Source organism: Ambystoma mexicanum, chromosome 2q (genome assembly GCF_040938575.1).
Source record: "Ambystoma mexicanum isolate Mex_15411 chromosome 2q, UKY_AmexF1_1, whole genome shotgun sequence".
Classification (NCBI taxonomy): Eukaryota; Metazoa; Chordata; class Amphibia; order Caudata; family Ambystomatidae; genus Ambystoma; species Ambystoma mexicanum.
This window is the reverse complement of record NC_090924.1, coordinates 541,882,237-541,905,611: the sequence shown is the minus strand read 5'-3', so window position 1 is coordinate 541,905,611 and position 23,375 is coordinate 541,882,237. Positions and strand designations below refer to the sequence as shown.

The following is a 23,375-nucleotide window of genomic DNA, read 5'->3' as shown; positions in this document are numbered from 1 at the left end:
TAAAAATCTGAAGATGGCTGCCAGAGGAGGAGCTTAGGTAGAGGGCAGTCATTGGCTGGGGACAGTATGACCCAGAGACCAGTGATTAGTTATTAGCAGAAAGACAGTTCAGAAACTAAACTGATTTTTTCTTTACCGAGGATTCCCAGTCTGACGGGGAATATTCATGAGCATGTGAATCCATGCCAGACCCCATGCTGGAGAACTTGAATTATGGCGCACATTTCCGAAGACTAAGCCTTGATTGCTCGTTCACCTACCCTGATTGAGTTTTGGCTAACCTCTCACTCAGCGTCTTCCCTGTTTACCATAAAAATGGTGGTCTCTCAAACCACCCCCGTCCCCCATCCCATGGGCTTTTAGCAATCAAACTTTACAGCAGAGCTCAAGGAGTAAGGTTGTGGGCACAAGTTGGGTTGGTTCATAAAAATGTTGGAGGCACTCATATTTCCAGACTATTTGAAGGCTGTTGGGAAGGATGTACTGATGGGCCAGAAATCTGCATTCGGACAGACAGACTTCCGGTTGCTGTTTCCTCTCCCCTGGAGCCAACACTGTGGCGTGAACAGCAGGCTCTGGTAACTTGTAATCAGAGACATGGAGTCGGCCACTTTATAGGTGGTGATGACAGGGGACATTGAGGAACTGATACTTTATAACCATAAGGGATTATTGCGAGGATTGCAGAATCATGTGTACTCAAAGTGGGCAAAAGAATAAAGTACCTTCGGATACCTCTGGGGGCACTCTGCCTACACGATGCTCGGAGGACTATTCCAAGAAGGGAAAACTACTTTTTCAATTATCCTCTTAGCTTCATGGCGATCGTGCCGAAAAGGGAGGTCATTGTGGGATGCCATAGATCATGGTAAGCCTCTGATTGGGAATCTAGCTTTTGCAGCTTTAGCGAAAGGTTTCCTTTTTGCACCTTCCCCTCCAATGATTTCAAAGGAACCCCCAGAATACCTGTCTATGTCTTGGTAACCTGGCTGCTTTTTCAGCAAGTGAGGTCTTTTTAGCATCAGTCACCTGATCAGTTCACATGTTTTGTGGGCACTGGTCAGCACCAGGACGCCCAGTGCTATGAGAGTTCCTTCCATTCACTTTTCCCTGTGTTTTTATTACTTTGTTACGCAAGCCACCTTCAATGGGGTTTTACAGGGACACTTTTTGTCTCTTTCTTTTTATCAGGCAACATTTCTTCTACCTTTTGGTGTGCACAGGAGAGGCTGATGACATTTCACCATATCATTTGTTTCAACCACGATAACGCTGTTTTGGGCACCATTCACTCATAGCGACTGCTCCTTGCATTTTAAGTCCTTTCCTTTTGCCATCTTGCTTTTTGGCTATCTTCCTGCCATATACGGCCACCCAAATGTGGGCATGCAGTTTTGGAGGACCCAGCCTTAGGACTTCCAGGTCAGTGCTTTGTGAGACTCAAACTGGTTGAAACTGGGATTGGGACCACTTCAACCAAGGGGATGTCTGTTGCTGGGCAGATCTGGGAAAGTTGTCTGTTCATGATTGGACAGCCACTATCTGTTTCAATGGTGCAGATCCTTCCGATTGGAGGGCTCGGGCAGCACCCAGTCAAGGTTTTAGATATGAAGAGAGATTCTGAAGCTATTATGGAGGACACACTCTGGAAAAAAGAACCAGAAGAAAGAAAATTCTGCACAGAAAAGCCAAAGGCGTGCGGAGGGAACCAACGCCAACAGGGGATCTTCAAGCGCATCTTCAGCACCCAGTGAAGCCCTTCATTGGTGCATTCCTTCCCTAGACTGTTAGGCCCAATAGGTAGTGTGTGCCACACTGATGTCCTGCTGTATGTGGACTTCAGAAGTATCCCTTGAGAGTCTTGGGTCTAACCATTCATCGAATGGGAATCAATGTTGCACTAGACACTGTCTCACCTTAAAGCCAGAGTCTTGTAGGATCCTCGACTTGTGGCACTGGAACCTAATTGCCTGCATCAGCTGCCCACTGGCGTGAAAAGGCATATCGCCTCCAGGATTCCAGATTTGCCTGACCTGGACTAGCGGTACTTTACAAACTGACCACAGTGGGAGGGCCCATTTTATTCCTCATCTGTAGACCCTTATGAGATGCATTTTTCTATCAGGGGGCGAAATTTAAAGTAGCAAGCTCCTAGCCAGGAATAAAAAGTTCCTCATCCCCTGAATTATTCACATGCATGCCCCACACCATTTCTTACGTGCAAGAGTCAATTAGGAGTTGCTAGTGGCGAGTGCACATTTTAAGGCCTGCTGGTATCCTACTCAAGCGTACTCACCTTACTGACCTGTGACGGTTGAGTCAACCTGCCAGAATGAAAAGCTGCGGCCTTGAGCAAACATACATATTCCTGAAGACAACGCATTAGTCGGATGCACCTTCTTGGTAGCTGAAAAGGGCTAGACCCATCATTCAATTAATGTATACTGTGCATCTCTCTGCGCGGGGACACACCAGATGGGGGAACCAGGCATAGTGATGAACGACAACATACAAAGCCTAAGGACAGTAGTTGCTATCCAATACAGAGAACTATGCTACAGCCAAGTGGAGCGCCTCAAACCTTTTGACCTCAGAAAGCCTTACTTGCCCGAGAGATCGCAACAACCGTGATGATGGAGTGGCAAGAGCACATGCCCTGAGATGCTTGGTAACTGTCAGAGACTGCAGCTTGCAATTAAAATGCTAATTAAGGATATAGCCAGCAAGACCACTAGGGCCAGTGTCATCGCCTCCCCTGCAACACCTGTGGTACATTGTTGGATCAAAATCAAGGAACTTGTGCTGGCCCTGCAAAGAACACCAACCCTATGCATAATGTGCAACAGACATTACAAGCGACTTTTCTTAAGTGAATTACTTCCTGCAAACTGTACTAAGTGATTTACTTACCTTTTCTGATATATAACGTTTATTTTCATAATAGCCACTGCCTGGACATTCCTTTAGTCACATTAGTGCTGTGGTACTCTGCATTGCTGTTTTCCCTTCTCTCCTTCGAAGAGGGGACCATGACTGGTTGACCACAGCTATCTGAAGTCGAACCAGCGAATATTTAAAGGAAACTGGTCTGCCTTCGCTACCTTGTACCATGAACACAGGACTGAGCTCATCCACTTGAACCTTTACTGCGGTATTTGATTCCCCTCCCTGGGGATTGCTCTTACAGATGCAGGCACTGCCACCTGTTTAATCACCCCTTCCTCATCTCCACATTAATAAATTGTTTGCGATTATTCTGTACTACAATGAATGTAAATATGACTCTGGCAGTTCGAATGTGAAAATGAATCTATTACATGAATGCTCAAAAAGAGATTGCTTAACAACTCAATTGTGCAATTGTCATTCTTTGATTTACTCAATACATATGCTGGGAATAGCCAACACAACCAGAGAAAACAGTTTTTATAAAGTTATAAAGAAACCAAACCAAAACGTATACACCAATGCCTGTTCCAGCATCTATCTAAACAAGTTAACAGTCCTACCAACCTCCATTCATACCTACCAATTTGACAGCCAACATTCCACAGCGGCACAGGGTTGTAGTTGGAGGAGTCTGTCCTCCAGCCAGCGGGGTAGATCCTGCTCAGTTGCTTTGTGTTGTGAATGATGAAAGACGGCCCTGGGAAGGAGAAAAAGGGCAGTTTAGCTTGAAACATTTTAGTTTTTGACTTCTTCAATTTGCCAGAATTTGATTTGATTTATACATTCTGAGGTTATCTCGGCAGAAGGAGAACCAGTAAGAGTTGCACCTCTTTCTAATCAGCAAATGATTTCTCTTCTCATTATTCAATCATATGTCCATACACTGTGGACGGTTCTTTGGTGCCCTGAAGACTGAACGACTAATTCCAAGATCCATTATCCTCCATAAGAAACTTAGAGCAAACTCCTGAAAGAAACGCTGCAAACAGTTGTGAATCAGGTTGAAATGCAACATTAACAGTAACTCCCATTAACTTGCTTCTGTTCTGCCACAAAGTAACAGAAGCTGGTTACGACCAAGGAAAACGAGAGCAAATCATTTGCTGCAACGTTGGACAGTGAATTCTTTTTACGTGCAAATAGTTCTCCCTCGTTGGTGTGAGTGGATGCATCCAACCCCAATCAAGGGGCGCGTTCAGGCTTCTCCCCTAAAGAAATATATATATTTAAGGGTCAATTGTGATAATGTTGCCTGGGAAAAAAAGTCGCCAGGGAGGCAATTCTTTTTCCTGCATGCCTAAAAGCCTCCCCCAACATATTGTAGGACTGGTATTATTTACTAATATAACCTCCAGTCCTAGAATATTTGGGAAAAGTGCTCGATTTTCTTGGCAGTGCAAATTTGGGGAAAGGTCAACCTTGGCGACCTTTTTTCATCAGCGACTATCACTGGATACCTTCTTGAGTGGATAAAAATGAGGAATCATAAAACAGAACTTTCAAGAGAAATATCATAAGAATCAGTAACACGTGCTATTCCAATGCATCAGATGTCAGGTCCCCCACAGTACACAGGAATAGTTTGCAACAGAAATGATGACTGTGGCATCAGAAAATTCTGCACCTGATAGAAAGACTGGATACATAGTTGATAGGTATATATTTCTGACACATTAGTAACAGTACCTGATACAGTGTGCCACTACCACACTCGAAAAAAAAACAAACATACATCTCATGCAGGTAAAAATTAGATCAGTTTTATTGCACCAGAAGATTTAACATTTAATGGGCACAAGTATCCTTGTACTTGCTAAAAGAATGCAATCCAATCTTCTTTGGCAAATTCGCCCCTATTTATCCAAGCCCAACCTGGCCATAATACCTGGTGCTATCGTTAACTCCAAACTCGATTATTGCACCAGCCTGTTGATGCGCACTTCTAAATTGAATATAATCAAGTTTCAAACCATCCAAAATGAAGCCGTTAGAGCGGTAGACGGCTTAAGCAAACATTCAAAGATCTCCGCTGAGAGGAGGAATCTTCACTGGGTTCCAGTTGGTCAAAGAATAAAATTCAAAAGTGCTGTAATTCTCTTTAAATGGTTATCTGCTATGGCACCTACATATCTTTCGGATCAAATACAGAAAGCACCTATTAGAAGAAACATGCGATCCAACATCAACTAGGACTTGCTTCAACCTCGTCAACTCCTTAAAAGAGTTGGCGGTATTCATTTTTGCTTCTGGGCCCCTAAGACCTGGAACTCACTCCTCCTGTACATAAAAAACGGTGGATCCATCAGCTTATTCAAAAAACTGCTTAAGACTTGGTTGTATGATAGTGGCATTGAGTCATTTCCTGCTCTGTGTTTTGGACTACGGCTCCTTCCGTCTGCCTGCTCCTTATGTTCCTGTATGTTTTGTTCTTGTCCATGTGAGCGCTCTGAGGCCTTTGGGCGATTTAGCGCTATGCAAAAACCAACATAGACAGATAGATAGATAGATAGATAGATAGATAGATAGATAGATAGATAGATAGATAGATAGATAGATAGATAGATAGAATCAAAGCTATGCGAATGTGAAATCCATTCAAATTAGTCGGAAGAAGTTGCCACCACGCGCCATGTTATGCCCAAGCAGAGTAGGTAAACCAATCACCTTAAACATCACCATGCCAATATCACATTGTCAAGTCAGTTTCATACAAAAACAGTTAATTATGTATTTTTAATGTCACTTACGTTTCAACATTGACACGCATATCAATAATTCTTGATGTTCATCACATTGTAATGCAGACATTTGCATCGCCTGCATTAGTTGTGATGCCAGTGTAGTTGTAGTAAAACACATTATCATGCTGGCATATACATTTCCCCTCAGAAAAAAAATGTAATTCCATTGCTACCCAAGTAAAATACATTAATATGCTGCCCTCTATCTTTCACAAGGAACTGCGATACCGGTCTTAAAGCCATGGAAGTGTTGCTGCAGTAAAACACCATCACACCTCCGTGTAAATGCATTGTACTAGAGCGCCACTATCACCTCAAGGCATTTTTAAACTGCCCATGCCATGTCAGTGTAACCCCATTAAAACAAATGTTAATTTTGCATATACTTCCTCCAGAAAATTGTGATGCCAGTTGCAACAAAGCAATGCCACCATCATCGCAGTCTCATCATGTCTTTTTCTCAGACAACACTGCTGTGGCATGGCAATGATTAAGCTGGTCAAGGTACTTTACAGTTTCGTGCTGGCATCTGTAGTGGCCTTGAAAATTGTAATGCCAGTTTCAACAAAGCTGCACCATTTTTGCCACAGTAAAATACATCATTCTCAAGTATGATAAGTAGTGAAGCACTTGCATGTCATGACATTTTTAAAACTGCGATGCCAGTGTTGCCATAGTATAACAATTTCATGCTGCCATCTATATTACCCCAGATTGTGGTTCCAGTTTTAATCAACCCATGCCGGTGTTGCCCAAGTAATAGACATTATCATGCTGTAGTCTACATTTTCCCCAGAAAATTGTGATACCAGATCTATAACCTCAGTCACAGGCTGACTGCCAATACTGCCCATACATAGTACAGCTTTCAATCTCTCAGCTGCTCGGTACAACTGGGGGGCTGAACTTTTTCCAAAGGTCAGCCTCTATTGTGTCCTTCATAATGGTAGGTGGTCAGTTGCCACGCACCAGATTTAGTCCCATTTTATGAATTGACAAATTTACAATAGGCTTGGCCTCTTTTGAATTGACAGTACTTGGCTCTCATTTGACCATTGTGTATGTGCACGGATGATCTCCATTCCAAGTCACCTGTTCACATACAGTTGCAATGCTGGTATGTAGTGCAAGCTCCACTTTTTTTGCAAGTGCATCTTACATGGTTTTCTATCCAGAGCACATGCATTTTGCACATACACAGTTTGCACATGTTTGGGGCGTCAATTCATTGTAAGTGTATATTTACTTTGAGAATGTGAACTAACCAAACAGTGAACACTTATTTCACCAGCTTTACTGATCTTTGACAAATCTATTTTAATTCCAAAACAGTTGCAAATAAAGGGCGAGCTGTACACAATTCTAGGATGAGTGTATAGCATGTTCTAGCTATCCATATCATTGCAACTAATCTGCGAGTGGAGTAGAGCCGGCTGTGGACGCATTCTCCACATCTGGCTGGAGCACCGTCTCCAAGGAAATGTCTTCACCACCATGCAGCAAGGATGCGTCCAGTGAGAGGCAGGGAAATCCTCAGATCAGGGTTAACCGTTTCTGAAGACGCCCCACGTCCCTCATTAATTCTCACACCTTAAACATGTCAAGTCGTGTGGGGGCAGCGGGGTACACGCCGCCCTGCTCGCGACTCACCATGCAACTCCGGCGGGGCCTCGCGCTGAAAATACTAATGGCTCTCTCCTTGCTTTCAGCAGCGTAAATGCATTTTGCAGCTGCAAGATTGCAGCAGACAGGGCACTGAATAGGTAATAGACTGTGCAAGTAACCCCCTTTCCTGACAAGTCCCACATCCTACTGAAAAGTGATAATATTTAGGTCCATGGAACTGGGGCGGACACATACAATTCTCAAAATCAAACCTCACATACCACAGAGTCGATTACTCATTCTGTGCCTGCATCCAAGAAATCCAAACAAACGGAACCACAAAGTAAACCTTACAAAATACAGAAAATAAACGGTTATTCACAAGATTGACTGCTTTATTTCCATAATGTCTGCTCGTTTGAAAGGAAAAAAATCTTCACATAATGAATTATAAAAATATGCATGCCTGGTCCAAACAATCACTAATAGTGGGTACATATATTGCACGAAAAAATTGCGGGAGCATTTATAGAGCTCGAAAGTTGTCCAGGTGTAAAATGAACAATGGCTACTGGCTTTCGGAGTCACATGACTGTATTCTTGCGCTCGAAGTTGTGAATTTATGAAAGACAGATGACACAAGTACTGTAAATTAATGCAAAAAGACCCGAGCTTAGACGTCAGGGCTTCTAGAGGAAGGCAGTGCAGAACATAAGTGTAAGTGAACAATGAATGCTAAGTGAGAAAAGAGGGCAGTCTTATGTCGGTGCTCTCAAGTAGGCTCTTTCCCACTCTCTAGGTCCCCACCCTGCCTGGGGCTCCGTGTACCATTGTGAGGCACCTGTCCTTTCATCTTGAAGTTTCCTTGTGCCTGTCCCTCTCCCTCCACCTCTGCACATTCTGCATGTGTGGCGCTGGGCACCCCTATGATGCTCTCTGTTTCCCAAATCTTCTCAAACTGCTACTCTATCTCCTATCCTATCCCTCTCACTAAGTTCGGAAGGAAGAAGTTCAAGAGGGACATCCTGGTCTCCAACCCAGGCCTCCCTATCGCTGATACCTACACCAGTGCTTCCACCAGACAGACTCTCACCGAAATCCTCTGTCGTTCCCTCTCCAAACCTATGGACCCCTCATATGGTCTCTGTTCTCTCTCCTTTTTCCTCCTCTCCCATTAATGGTGGCACTAGGTGGGAGGTGCTCTTGGTCTCCTTCCAATCCTATAAGACCATCATTAATGTCTATCACAATGGTTCGGTCTTGGTTCAGGGTCCTCAGCACAATCTCCTCCTTTTTGATAGGCGCTTCCTGTGTCTTATCAACTTCCTCCCTTCGCCTGCTACCCCTTCAGCCACCTCTCTGGCACTCTGTTTCTTTTTCTTCCTCCTCTGCCCACCCTCGGGCCCTTCTACCTCCTCTGCAGGGCATACCTCAAGCTTGTTTTCCTCCACTGAAGTCTTGCAAAAGTCGCAACCTGCTCCACATCGCTACACTCAAGTCACGTTCTGCTGTCAAACACTCCTCTGACATCTGTCACCTCCTTGACTCCTCTCCTTGTCTCTCCCTCTCAACTCATTCTGGGAGACCTCAACATCCACCTGGATGCTTGCAATCCCTCATCAGGGATCTTGTGCAATCTCTGCAACACTCTTTCTATTCTACCATCTGGCCCTACACACTCTGCCGGGCACACCTTGGATGTTTTCATCTCCTCCGACATACCCCTCTCTAACCCTCTCACTACTCCTCTCTCTTTGACTGGCCACTTTCTGCACTCCTCCGACCTGAAGCTATGTCCCCCAGGTGAAGCCTACCCCAGCACTGCCTCCAACCTTCTCGGTCATTTGGCCCATGGAGCGTATGTCAGTTGAGGCCTTTGATGCTTCTTTCTCTCCTCCTCCTACTCTTGCTGCTGCTGCTGCCTCACACTCTGACACAGTTCTCTCTAGCCTGCAACGTTCTATCAGAAGCACTCTTGATATCCTTGCCCCCATCATGAGAATCCACCTGAAGCCTACCTCCAAGTGCAACTCTTGGTATGGCTCTGACCTCGCCACTGAAGCGTAGAGTGGCTGAGAGGAAGTGGAGGGCATCATGCACTTCCTCTGGCAAACTGGCCTGTCGCCTGCTTCAAAGGCAATTCAGACTGTCCAAGAAGAGAGCCCACATCCAAGCCTGTGTCGCTGCGGCCTATAACACAGCCAAACTGACCAAAATCTGCAAGGAACTGGCCAATCCTGTTGCAGTCTCCACCTCTCCTGTTCCCTCCCAGGCCCTCTTGCCTCTCACTTTGCCACTGAAGCTCAGGGCATTCTGTCCTCTCTCCTCCTCTATTTCCTCCTCCTCCTCCTCTACCACTCATGGCCCCCTTATGGCTGCCTCTCCCTCTCCTCCTCCTCTCTCCTCTTTTTCTGTGATTACGCCTGATGACGTTTCTAGACCGATCTATGAAAGTGTCATGCAAGCAGATGCTCCCCTGTTCCTCCTTGGCCGATTTCTGCAATCACTCTTTTGACACTGGAACTTTCCCCTACTCCTTATCTTTTCCATTGTGCACCCCCTCCTGAAGAAACCTTCGACCCCCCCTTCCTGTCAGCCAAATGACCGTCCGATCTCTATCACTCCTCTCTTGGGCAAACTCCTGGAAAAGCTGGCAATCTCTCAGCTTACTCTCCACACTCAATCTGTTGGTTGTCACCATGACCATCAGTCTGCCTTCAGAGCAGCCAGAGGCACAGAAACTGCTCTGCTGAACACCCGTAAAGCCCTGCTCACTAATCTTGACTCCAGCCTTCCTTCTGTTCTAACACTGCTTGATCTTTCCTCTGCTTTCAACACGGTCATTCATGCCATCCTGATCAATCATCTTCATGAGAACCTGGGCATCACGGATCAGGCCCTTGCATGATTGACCTCCTTCCTCCTGGACCATCCCTCAGGTCCAACTGTGGTTCGTTCTCCACCACCTCTCTCTCCACATATGGTGCTCCCCAGGGTTCCAACCTCTCACCCTAGCTTTTCAATGTCTACGTGGCCCCTATGGCCCACCCCATCTCTACCTTCTCCTCTAACTTCCAGCGTTATGCAGATGACACTCGGCTCTTGTTCAGGCTCCCCTCTGCCTCCTCTCCAATCTCGCTCATTTCGGACTGTATCCGTGATTCAGGAATGGTGCACCTTCAGCAATCTCTGCCTCAATGCCAGCAAAACCAGGATCCTCCTCATTGGGACCCCTGCTCCCGCTTTCATTCTTTCACTCTGGCCACCCTTCTTTGGGCCCTCTCTCAGGACCTTCCTGTGAGGCAGGAAACCTAGGGGTCATCTTCAACTCCACTCTCCTCACGGACCTCTTGAATAATTCCCACTACCAGCTGCACCTCCTCAAGAGGTATTCTTCCTTTTCTTAGTTTCTCCTCAGAAGCTCAATGTCTCCATAGCCCTGGTTCTCTCTGGGCTAGACTACTGCACAATACTCTTTCCCAAATAGCCCTCTACTCTCCACCTTTTGCAACTAATCCAAACAGGACTGTGAGACTTGTTCTTGGCCTCAAGCCCAGGGATCATCTCTCCAGCCCTTAAATCTCTCCACTGGCTCCTGGTGGCTGCAAAGATCAAGTTCAAGACCCTCTGCATCTTCCACAAGGCTTTCTGGGGCTAGGGCACAAACTATATCCTACTCTCTCTTCCTAAACATCGTCCCTCTCAATCCCTTCGTTTGATCAGATGCTTCTCCAGGCAGAGAGTGGGAGATAGATCGCTCTCCTCTGGAGGGGCCTCCCTCTGGAATGGGCTCCCTGCCCCTCTCAAACTCAATCAGGACCACTCCAGGTTCTGGAGGCAGCCCAAGACCTTCCTTTTCGCTTCCGCTTTCTCCCTTTCTCTCCTTTGCTGACCCACCTGTGTGCTGCACTAACTGGTTGCCTGGCTACCCTCAGAACCCAATGGGCACCAGGCTCCTAGTCGACCTGTGGCACCTGCACTGCCGCCAGGCCCCTGCACACTTAGGGTTTGTATCTGTAACCATACAGTACCCTGCCTCCTTGCACTACCCAGAGACGGCTGCCCCGTCTGCACTTACTCAGAGCAATACTGCCCTGACTGCACTTCCCCTTTCCCTCCCCTTGGCATTTCCCCTCCCTCTCTTCCCCCCTGCACTTGCACGATCTGAATGACTCAAGGCCTAGTAAGACCGTTTTTTTTGTCCTCCCTATGTCTCCCTTCCTGGTCTTGTCGCGCTTTGACACACTTGTGTACAGGTGCGTTATAAATGACTCATCATATGATATGATATGGCATTTGTAACACGCCTATACGCAAGTGTTTCAAGGCGCGATGAGGCAAGGAAGAGGGAACAGAGGGAGGACAGAGACAACGATCTTACTAAGCCAAGTGATATTGAGATTACGCAAGCACAGGGGAGGGGGGAGGGAAACATTGCCATGGGAAAGGGAAGGGGCCAGTGCTGTACATGGGATCAAAACAATACCAAGAAGTGTGGCCAGCTTGTGGCATGTGCATGAGTAAGTGCAGACAGCAGGTATCCAAAAGTGCAGCTAGAGAGACTGTAGGGTTACAGAAACAGACCCAAGTGCAAGGGCTGCCGGGAAGCAGTGCAGGTATTCAACTGGGTGGGCAAGGACCTGGACCCAAAATCAGAGGGTAGCCAGGTGACCAGTGCAGTATTAGACAGGAAATCAGGAGGGGACAGGAAGAGAGAAGGCAGAAGCAAAGAGGAAGGTCTTAAGGTGCTTCCCAGAACTGGAAAAGTAGAGTGTGGAGTCGAAGATGACCCCGAGGTTCTTAGCCTCACAGTTGGGAGCAGGAAGAGGGCGAAGGGAGGCCGGCCATACAGTGATAGGAAAGGAGGGTGCAGGTGTGCCGATGAGGAGAATCTCCGCCTTACTCACATTAAGGCAGAGATTGTTGGCGGCACACCATTCTTGGATAGCAGATAGACAACCAGAGATGAGAGAAGGAGAAGAGGTGGCAGAGGGGAGCCTGAAAACGCGCTGTCATCCGTATAGCATTGAACGTTTGGGCAGAGAGCGGCAATGCGGTGGCCGAGAGGTGCCAGGTATTGGTTGAACAACCAGCCAGGGAGAGAGGTTAGACCCCTGGGGAACACCACAGGTAGAGAGTGAGATTTAGGAAAGGAAGGACCCAAGTTGGACCTAGGAGGGTCGATCAGAGAGGAATGAGATCAGCCAGGCCAGAGCCTGATCAGTGATACCCAGGTCATCACAGAGATGATTGAGCAGGATGGCATGGTTGACCGTGTCAAAGGCAGAAGAAAGCTTGAGTAAGATTAGGACAGAGGGGGAATTAGAATCTAGGTTACAGAGCAGGTCTTCATGGATGTCAGGAGAGCAGTCTTGTGCTTCTGGCTGCTCTGAAGCCAGACTGATTGTCATGGAGACAATCAACAGATTCAGTGTGAACATTAAGCTGGGAGATGGCCAGCTTTTCCAGGAGTTTGCCCAGGAAAGGAGTGATGGAGATCGGGCGATAGTTAGCCGGGCAGGAGGGGTCTGCTGAGGTTTTCCTGAGAAGAGGGTGCGCAAGAGTGCTTCAGGGGGGGAGGGAAGGGTCCAATGTCGAAGGAGTAGTTGCAGAATTCAACCAGGGCAGGAGCGAGGGTGTCAATGTGGTCCTTGATGGGTTTAGAAGAACAGGGAACATCCTGTTTTGATGAGACTTTCATAGATCGGACTTGTCTAGAAACCTCATCAGGGGAGAACAGAGGAAAGGAAGAGAAAAAGGAAGAAGTGGTCACAGGGGGGCCAGAGGTAGAGGAGAGTGTAGAGGGAGGTGGAGGAGAGGAGGACGAGAGGGTGGACAGGATGTCCTGGGTTTTAGAGATGAAATGAGAATCCAGGGCCCTGCATATCATATGCAAGTAGTAGAGGCTTTATTGGCTTCAACATTTTCTTACTTAATTTGCATGCAGATTATTGCTGTATGCCACAGGAAAAAGCATGTACTTCATGCAATTAAGTGTGTTCATCACACTGTGCCTGGTACCCTTAAATATACATTTGCAGAGCTCTGTGAAAATATGCAAAGACATGTGCATAACCGGTGTATACCTGCTTGATTTCCAGCAAACTGACTAGGCTCTGAAGAAAGGAGTACCAATGATTTGGGATAGCAGCAAAAAGCGTCATACATGAATATATACAAAAAGCTGTTTAATTGAAGAGAAATGAGGAAAGGTAGGTGGATTTGGCAGATGAATTTTAGCCAATGGATGGGGAAGTTCCAGACGATGGGCAAGAGTGACAGGGATTTGGTTAATGCTGAAGGGTGCCATCAAGTCGCCCCTCGCACCCCCTGACTCGGTAGACGCCACCAGCTGTACCCCTCCTCTGTATTCAACCCCCCGCTGTATATCTTTTATGTTGTTACCTCTGAAAACCAAACGTTGTTCTGAACTCGTTAGTATTTGAAGTTCGCATTATTTACTACATTTAATTTATCACACATTACATGTTTGCATTTTTATGCATAGTGTAATGACTAAAATGTTGTGTAAATATTATTTGTAGAAGTAAATGTTACTAAGCATTTACTGTATACAATATTTCAGTAATCTATTAGTTTAGTGTAGGTTTTCTTTTTATAATGTTATGTTTGTTTAGTAAATATTTACAATAATTACATGTACTTTGTTAATTGATATTGTATATCTAAAGTATGACATATGAATGCTTATTTTTTTGCTATTGTAGATTTATTTTTTTAGATATTTTGTATATTTGTATATTTTTCAAGGAGGAATTATTGTATATATTTATATTGCATTTTTAGTTTATTATGCAGCAGTCTTGTATTGAAAAAGTATTTTATACTTTCTTTTAAAAATTATAGGACAACATTTAGACTTTTGAAATGATTTTATACTTTATACAATTACATGTTTTTATGTGCGAAATTGTTATAATTTTATGGTAATAGTGAATGCTTTTAAGCATGTGGTTGAGTTAAAATTACGATATTTGATTTTAATACAATACATTTTGAAATGTATCGATAAAGTCTTCGGTGTCGTTTTCTGTGTTGTAACCTTAGCTGTATTCGTTCTGAGACTAAGCTTTTGTTGGCTTAACCTTAACTCTTTTGTAAAACAAATAAAATAAAATGTATACAATAATTCCAACTTCTTTTATGGTTATATCATTATTGATTCAGAGGGTTTGTTGTAATACCAGTGTGTGTTGCAAGTGCATTTAGTATAAGTGTAGTATAAGTGTCTGTGTGTGTGTGTGGGAGATATAAGAAGATGTGTCTTAAGTGCATGTGTTTTAAGAGCATGTGCATGTGTTGTAAGTTTGAGAGTTGTAAGAGAATCTGTAATAAGATTGTGTGTTGTGTATATTGTAAGAGCATGTCTTGTAGACAAAACTATAATGCTTAGAAAAAACAATGTCTAGCCATGAAATGGGCAATTGGCACTCTCAAATATTACCTTACACGCTGGAAATCAAAACCAATTACTCATCATGACATGGGTAGCTAGAAGATGCCCTGGTAATAAGGCAGTCCTTACCTTCCAGCCGCATACCTTTGTGGTATCTCAAAGGGAGGGCTAATTACAGACAAACATACTTCCTCAGCAGGAACCCTTCTGATGCCCCTTTGAAGGGCCCTCAAGGGTCGAGATATATTGCAAGGTCCACTTCCCCTTTTTGGGGGTACCAGATGTGATTGTTACATGGACTGTTTACCACCACCTACAGCATGATGCTTGGCACGAAAGCAGTGTATAGGGCATCCCGAAAGACCCCATCATGCCTGGGTTATGTGCTTGAGGACTGTCACATTCATTTAACTTCTGTGGAGAATCCTGTGGATCCCACACTAAAACCCTGCCTACAGTCTCCTCCCTGGTGGCCAGGAGAGGGCCGATGATTCCTGATCCTGGGGGTGGTGTACTGTGGGAGGATATCTGGGTGGAGACCAGGCCCAGGAAAGTGGGGAGATTTCACAGGGTGAGACACAGTATTTTTCTTTGAAGAGGAATACTTTTACCAAGAATTGGAGGAGGAATTGGCTTATTGCCATTTTGGTATATCTTGACCTCCTACTAAGTATGAAAGGGTAAACTTTAAAGAAATGACTCAATCTAGTGTTGAATCCAAAGAACCAATCTTCAATACTCCTAAATCCCCATATCCTCCACAAAGCCAAAGTTATGCCAACAGTGAAGACAAACATGTGACCTTTCCTGCCCCATCTGTCTCTCAAAAGGTTAAACCTTATAACTCCTATTTTAATAATATTAAGGGAGGAAACTCTAAAACATTTTAAAGAAGTAAATATCAATATCAAGTAAAGAAAATGAATTTTCCTAAGGTAGACTGCATGTCCCAAAATCCATCAGGGACTGTGAAAAAGAAGAGGGCTAAAAAGGCATGCAGGAGCTGAGGTCAGGCAGGCAAGCCTAATAGCTTTTGGCAAGGTCAGTCAATCTGTTTTAAGGGCCTGTACCTGAAATCAATTAACCCACCTGAGGGGCATAAAAGGCTGCAGCAGTGAGGAGCAGTAGAAAGAAGCTGGTGCAGGAGCTGGAAGGTTGGCAGAAGCAGAAGAAGCAGAGCATGAGGCTGGTGGTTCAAAAGGATGTGTGACCACAGAACAGACACCAGAGCAGAGGAAGAGCATATTTCACCTGCAGGTTGTGAGTTGGTCCTGTGCTCACAAATCCTGTTTGGCTGTGGCAGCATTGGGAGTGACTGGAAGAAACAGGCAGTCTTTCCAGGTGTGCCTCATTGTTGTGAATGTAGAGCTGAAGTCGTGTATCCACCCAAGGCCTATGTGCGGAAGAAAACCGACAGGAACTGGAGAGTGGAAGACACCCACGCAGCAAAGGGTGTGGGTCCCACGAGAGCCTGCAGCAGCAGCAGAACCACAGCCAGGAAGCAGACGCAGCCCATAGTCATGATTGTGGAGTCAGAAAAAGGAAGCTCTGTACGCCAAATGAACAGAAATACCTTTCTGCTAACTGTACCCAGCTTTACTTCTACTTGTGTATAGATCAAAGCGAGTACAAGTTGTCCACAGACGTGGGAAGTCTTTGTAACTAGGGAAATGTAACACATGCTTATGTTAACAACGCTGAAGTGCCCGCGTGTAGTAAAAGCATTTCTTTTCCCCATTGTTAGAAGTAACTCGTTGCTGAGCTTTCATGTGACTCCAATTAACGAGGAGAATGTTGCTGGTACACTTATTAAAGCAGAAAGGACTTTTTCTCGAAATGTTACAAGCACAGTTTAACGGTGGAAGAGGTCGCACATGAAACTGTGTTTCCCCAATACCTCGGAAGCTTAACGCTGACTGAAAGGTGGGAACATGCATATTTTGAAGTGGCAGTTCAAGATCAAAACGAAATCGTGTGTGCCTAATTTCAATTCCACTAAGACTTGTATCTTGTAACATTTTGAACACTGAAGTAGAAGTTATAGAAGTGGCTGAAGCTGAACAAAGAACACATATTACCCAAGCCACTAGACCAAACCCTGTTAAAGGGAATTCAGCTCATTTAAGAACGGCACACCATTATTTTGAGTTGCTCAAGCTGTCAATCCAGAGTCGTACTTTATAAGGGTGACAAGGTTATCCAAAGCAAAACAAGTGGCACTGCAGCTTTGGGGTAACTACTGGAGGAAAAGGTATATGAAGTTGGCGAAGGGAGCTGCATATTTGTTAAAAAGACTACTTTTAAAATCTGTACAGCTGCAAGCTAAAGACAGATGTTGTGGTAGCTGCAAGACAGAGGAAAGGCACAGAGGCTGCCCTTTCTTGCCAACCAAGAGAGAAGAATGCCTTCCCAAACTGTAGATGTCGAAGAAGTATTTTTGAAGTTTCCTAAAACCTTAAGTTGCAGTAAAACTGTTTGTCAACATTCTTGTCAGAACTGTAGCAGTTGAATGTAATAGAAGCAGAAGTCAACTGTGGGGCAAGGGAGTCTGCTTATACAGTATCATTAGTAGAAGGGAGATGCTGGAAAGAGAGCAAACCCTAAGCAGAAGCATCCTGACAAACTGTATGTAAAAAACGCCACATAAGTTGCATGCAGAAGAGTTGTGGTCAGACAGAAGTGGTACTTTTGTCGTCAACTTTATTCATTATTTCCTAGAAGGAGGTTATCCAGGAACTCCACTGTTACTATTGTTTTTTTTGTGGAACTTGGAAACGTTAACCTTTCATCAAGCGAAGAAGGAACTGTTACCAGTGGATTTTTATGATTGTGAACTTTTCTTTCTTTGGAACTTTTCAAGACTTTACTCAAGACTTATTTTTCCTTTGAAGAAATTGACTTTGCAACATTCCTGAGGGAGCAAGATCTGCCCAGGATGAATAGAAGTCATCCAAGACACTGGTTATTTGCTAACCTCGAAAACTAAACACAGTCAGGAATCTCACCTTACTGACCCCTCAAACTCCCTACAAACCAATTTAAAATTCCCAGACTCTTTAGGAGCACATATCCCCCATATAAATGCTTTAAATGCCTCCCAAACCACTGCGTAATCATTGACAGGTCTATTGGTGTCAAAATACAATGCAATTTCTTCTTGCACCTCCGTCCTGAATACCAGGTCTGTTAGGGATTCACGCTTAAATCTCCATGTAGCAGCCTAAGGGGTCTGATGTCGTAGCCACACCTCTAATAGTACTGACCCGTGATCAGATAGAATTCTCGCTAGGATGTCACTGTTCTGTTCAGAATTCTTAGGGATCCCAACAACACATTAATTTGTGAGTAAGAATTATGTGCTTTGGAGTAGAATGTGTATTCACTCACATCTTGATGCCGAGTACACCAGATGTCCTCTACGTCCAAGGTAGAGCATGCTTCACAAATAGTTTTCGATTGTGGATGACCCCGAACTGACTGGGAGGATTGATCTAAACACTTGCATAACGGAAGATTACAGTGCCCTCCATGGAAGTCATTCATTTAGCAAACAATATGATAGGATCGCCGACATTTGGGGCACATATATACAGTAGAATAATATCCCTCCCACCCAGATATCCCATCACCATTTTCGCACCTAGAAACATGTGTACAGGCACACGTGTTATAAATGACATATCATATCATAAAATATCCTCCATCAGAATCAGTCACAACCTCATGTAGCTTAAAATCCACAGTTTTGCGCATTAAAATCAACACACCCCTAGCATAGGTGGAATAGCTGGCATACCAGCTATGCTCTCCCCATGAACGTGTTACTGTTGCATGCATATTTTTGATGAGATGGGTTTCTTGCAACAGAGTAACATCTGTGCCATGTCTCCGGAGATACCAAAACACTTTGCGGGATTTAATGGGGTTATTTAGCCTTCGTACATTCCATGTAATGCATCTAATGGTGGTTGACTTACTCACTGGAGTACACATAGAAAATCAGCAGAACCATGATGTTGTCTAGCGATGCAACACGGCCAGCTCTAGACCAGGTCGCAAACACTTGATATAAAGGTGGTTTGGAGAATCATAGGGCACATACAGTAATAGCCTATGGCAGTTTTAATTGTACCCCTTTCCCACCCTGGCCTCCCAAACCTGCCACTGGAATTCCTCCATCAGAACAAAACAAAATACCAAACAAAGAAGTGCCATTAAGCAATGGGGGGGGTGTATCCAACTATACATGTACAAGCATTAGTGTTATCAACGCACAGCCACAGTAGATGAATCATTATCTTCTTGCGGTGCAATGGTATTTTTGTGAAGGATATCAGCGGTGAGGGCACGGGGAGCCGAATGTGGCAGTACAAAAGTCCACTGCATCGTTGATGATTTGAAGAAATAGGACTTATTGGCATGTATAATCTTTTGCAGGAAACAGCATAGCATATGCCACTTGTTTTTCTCACAGCTATTTCCAAACATCATTGAAAGTTTTCCTAGTCGCCTGAACAGTGGGACTGCAATCTGGATAGATCTTGAGAGCAGAGGATTGGAACTGCAGTGTCCCTTTTTCCCTGGCTGCCTTCAGAATCAATTGAAGATTTTGGCGATAATATGCTTCAGGGGAGACCACGAGCCAGCAAGGCCCAAAGGATCCATCTGCCCTTTCAATCTGAAAATAGGAGAAGACCGGGTTTCCTAGCATAGCAGGTAAGTTCTAATGGACCAGTGGTTGGTGACTAAGGAAGGTCCAGGATCCTAATATTATGCCTGGAGCAGTTTTTAAGATCGTCGTTTTTGTCCCGAGTCACCCTGAGCTCCTTCTGTAGTGTCCTCACCGCTGAGTCTAATTCCAGGATCGCGTCTTCTGTTTTGGATATTCTTTGATCTGCTTCAGACATCCTGCCACACAGTTCCTCTATCTTAGTGTTGGAGGAGTCCACTTTTGCCGACAATGTGTACATTTTATCCCCAATGCACTCCATACCTTCTTGGACTTTACTAAGGGCTGTTGCAATGGGGTCTACCAGGTCTCTGTCCCCTGAATCCCCACTCGCAGGCGGTATCCACTGAGTAGGTATCCACTGAGTAGTCTGAGAGGTATCCAGTATCAAGCATTGCTTTCTTAGTGTAGCCATCTAGTTTACACTGCTTCTTCGATGAGCCTGATTTCGATGCCATAGTAGCCACCACTAACAAGAGATCTGACCAGCCTTCTCAGCACACCGCCAGCCCAAGCACCACACAGACAGCACGAGAGTCGAGACAATTGACAAACATGTCAAGCTCCAGTGAAGGGGAAAGTTAGATGACCAGGCTGACCGACTTGGAATATGATAGGGTGCAGGTCTCTCACTAGTATAATTGCAGTGTGTGTGGAGCAACCAGACTGCACTTCAGCAGTACTCACTGCTGACACGGAAAGGGAAAAACCTATGCCAATGCATTGAAGCCTTTATATCAAACTATACATGGAATTAAAATGTCACACTTGCCCAATTTCCAGAAATACATTATGAGGCCCTGAAATTAATTCCCCTGCCTGGTTCTGCAGACAATGAAGGGGGTGGCTCTATAGCCCAGCGACCTTCAGTGGATCATGGGCCTGGGAAGCATGGTGAGGATTCCCTGGTCACTTACCCTTGGCGTCCTTCACTTGGCAGGGGGCAACCGATTCTAGGAACTGCATAACCACCAGAGCCATGAAGACCCTCCCCAATTCTGCAGAAGGGAAAACGTCCTAGCTAACACAGACCTGCACCAAAACCCCATTAGGGCTTCACACCTAGCCCACCCATATCTGCCCCACAACACCATTAGAGCAGGAACCCCAGAAAACCCTGTGCCCTTTTAGGCTATAAGACTTCTATGAAGAGAGGCCCGACAAATGCCATTACCAGTGTGAGAGCCTGCAGCTCTCTATATGGCAGATTGCCCTTTAAGAAGAAAAACCTCCAGTCGTCAGGCAATAGTGGTGGGTGAAGAGTTACAGACTACACTTTGCATCAAAGGAGTCATTTTACAAAGTTAGCAAGACTAGCAGTAAACAGCAGAGTCCCGTGGACACACAATTTTCAAACCTTCAACTCCCTGTGTATCACACACGTGATAAGGGAAGTGAACAAAGAGATCCATGGATTCCTGGTGGAAGAAACACATGCAGGAGATACAATGTTTGCATTTCATCATGCTTAGGAAGTTATGGCCAAAATAAAGAGTTTACTCTGCTTATCCAATGCATTTTCAGTCCCCGATCTACACACTAGATCGGCACACAGCCCCAGCTCATCACTGGCAGCTCCAGGGGAGGGGGCAGGGTCAGAAAGGGAAGACTAGAATTCAGAATGTAGAATTAGTCCAGCCCACAAAGCCTCAAGTAGAACCAAGACCACACAGCACTGGAATCCAATCCCAGGCCTTCCACAATCTCAAGACACAGGTGCAGACCTGTACCCTTGTGTCCCACTCAGAGGAAGAAGCACCGAAAGTATAAAAGGCCAGAGCATCAGTTGGTGAATATGGGCTGTAGGAGCAAGTGGCCCATGTTTGTAGGCGACTGGGAACAGAAGATTGGTGGCTGGGTAAACAGAGAAAGCTGAAGAAGTGGCTGAAGGAGGTGACAATAGCAGAGGTGAAGGAGGTGGCGAGGAAAGGAGCAGAGTAGCTGGTAATATCAGCCAAGGGTTGTTCTAAGGCAAGGGCAGTGACAACATAGGGGGGCAATTCAGAGAAGACTGACATCAGGAAGAGGTTGTATCCAACAAAGGGCAGTAGCAGCTGGGAAGGAGGAAGAGGAGGCAGACCCTTCAGGTACCAGCACAAGAGAGGAAGGGATCACCGCCCATAATGACAGTACTACAGAGTAGGAGATGACGGCCAAAGATAATGACAGGACTGAGACAGTAGTCAGTAAGGAGGAGAAGGAATATCAGTGGCAAAAAAGAGCAGGAAGGAGGAAGCAGCCAGGTGGCTACAGGTCTGACTAAGGAACCGACTTAGATCAAAGAAAAGGACCGCCAAAGAGAAGCCAAGGAGGGAGGAGAGGTGCTTTCTAGGAAATCCTAAAAAGATTAACAGTAGTCCCGTTAGCCATCATAGGAAGTTTCCAGTGGGTCAAGTTGGCCCTAGGAAGGACTAGACATGAGAGGAGGCAGAAGAAGGGGGTCAAAGGGATTATCTACGGCTTAAAGAACAGGAAAGTGGCAATGTCAGGGGAACTCAAGTGGGACTAGCCTTCGGTCCACAACACCCCTTTCCTCTCCCTGCTCATCCTCACATCATCTGCTTCCGCTGGCCAAACTGTTGAGGAATCTGCAGACCAAGATCAGTCGCGGGATACCCTACCCTGGGAAGTTTGCAATGGAGTCCCACATGAAATAGGGTACGGAATCCCCTAAGAAGCCCCTGTGGACTGAGCTGGGGAAAGAGCCTTGGTCTGTCTCTGCCAAAGGACAGAGGCTCTGGGACTGTTGGAGGGGCCAGGTAAGACATTTGGCGATCTTACAGAGCCAGTGAGGCCCTGCAAAGAACTAAGGAGACACACCCTGGCCTTTCTGTTTGTTATATGGGAAGAACTCAGCATGTTTTCAGTTGGCCCATGCTTTACAAATCCCTTAATAGAAATCTTGAAACCTGGCTCACTTATTGGTACCTGGAATCTATATGAAAGACCACTTTGCATTATATCTGTCCAGAAACCATCCCACAATAATGATATCAACTATTCAAATGTAAAAAAGTGGCTAACAAAGTTTATCCACAACCGTCCAATGAACCTGCCTTTGAGCGGGAAAGTAAAAGTGACTCTCAGGTAAAGTCTCTTGACATAAGCTGGGAATTTCATTGTTACAAAAATCTAAGACTCCAAATAGGTACCTGAATCGCTAGCCAACTTTTGAGCTTTACTCTCAACGAAGGACGACATCTCGTAGAAGGGCTTTGTGTTCGCAAAACCACGGAAATGTACACTCTTGCAATATACAACCATGTCTGACAACTCTCTGGCCAGCTTTAATGTAGAGTTCTAGAGAAGAAAAGAAACAATATTGTAAAACATTTAAAATATCAAAAAGGACACAGATATATGGAAACTGTTAGTGGAAAGAGGGAATACAGTGAAAAAGATCGAGAGCAAGAAAGAGGGGGAAGAGAAAGGAAAGACAGAACGGATAAAGACTAAAAAGAGACTGACTATATGTTTTACATAATAATATACAAATCATAGTAGTGATGAAGCAAGGAATCTTTTTCGTAGTCAAACAAAGGGAAAATATAACATAGGCACACCTAATGGATAACTTGTAGGCTGGTCCAATAATGTCATGTTGGTGACATTCACAAGGTTCACTCTTCAAATTTATTTTTTTAGGTCATCAGAACCACTTGCTTAGAGAACATGACAGTAAATAACGTGTGTGTTTTCCCCCCGACAGAATCTTCGATTGGAAGAAAGTTATGCTTATGATTAAAAACCTTTAAAAGCAAAGAAATTCACCAGTTATGGTGTCTAAAGCAACACAAATTCACCCCTGCCATGCACTGTTAAGATCTTACATATGGCATCGATAACATCACATACGTCATCAGCGGCCCTGGCAACCATGGGGACAGGTGCATTACGCCATCCTTCAGTACCTATACAGCATGATCTTCCACAG

At 45.0% G+C, this 23,375-nt stretch overlaps 1 protein-coding gene across 2 annotated transcripts in view; it reads right to left on the bottom strand.

The window, feature by feature from the left end:
- Positions 1-23,375, bottom strand: part of PLCD1 (phospholipase C delta 1) — a 447,477-nt gene that overhangs the window by 41,006 nt on the left and 383,096 nt on the right. For both annotated transcript variants that reach the window (XM_069647688.1, XM_069647687.1), the window contains exons 10-11: positions 22,594-22,741; positions 3,530-3,646 (exon numbers count right to left, since the gene is read on the bottom strand). In XM_069647688.1, the coding sequence (XP_069503789.1) occupies positions 3,530-3,646; positions 22,594-22,741 (265 nt within the window). The remainder of the gene's footprint in view (positions 1-3,529; positions 3,647-22,593; positions 22,742-23,375) is intronic.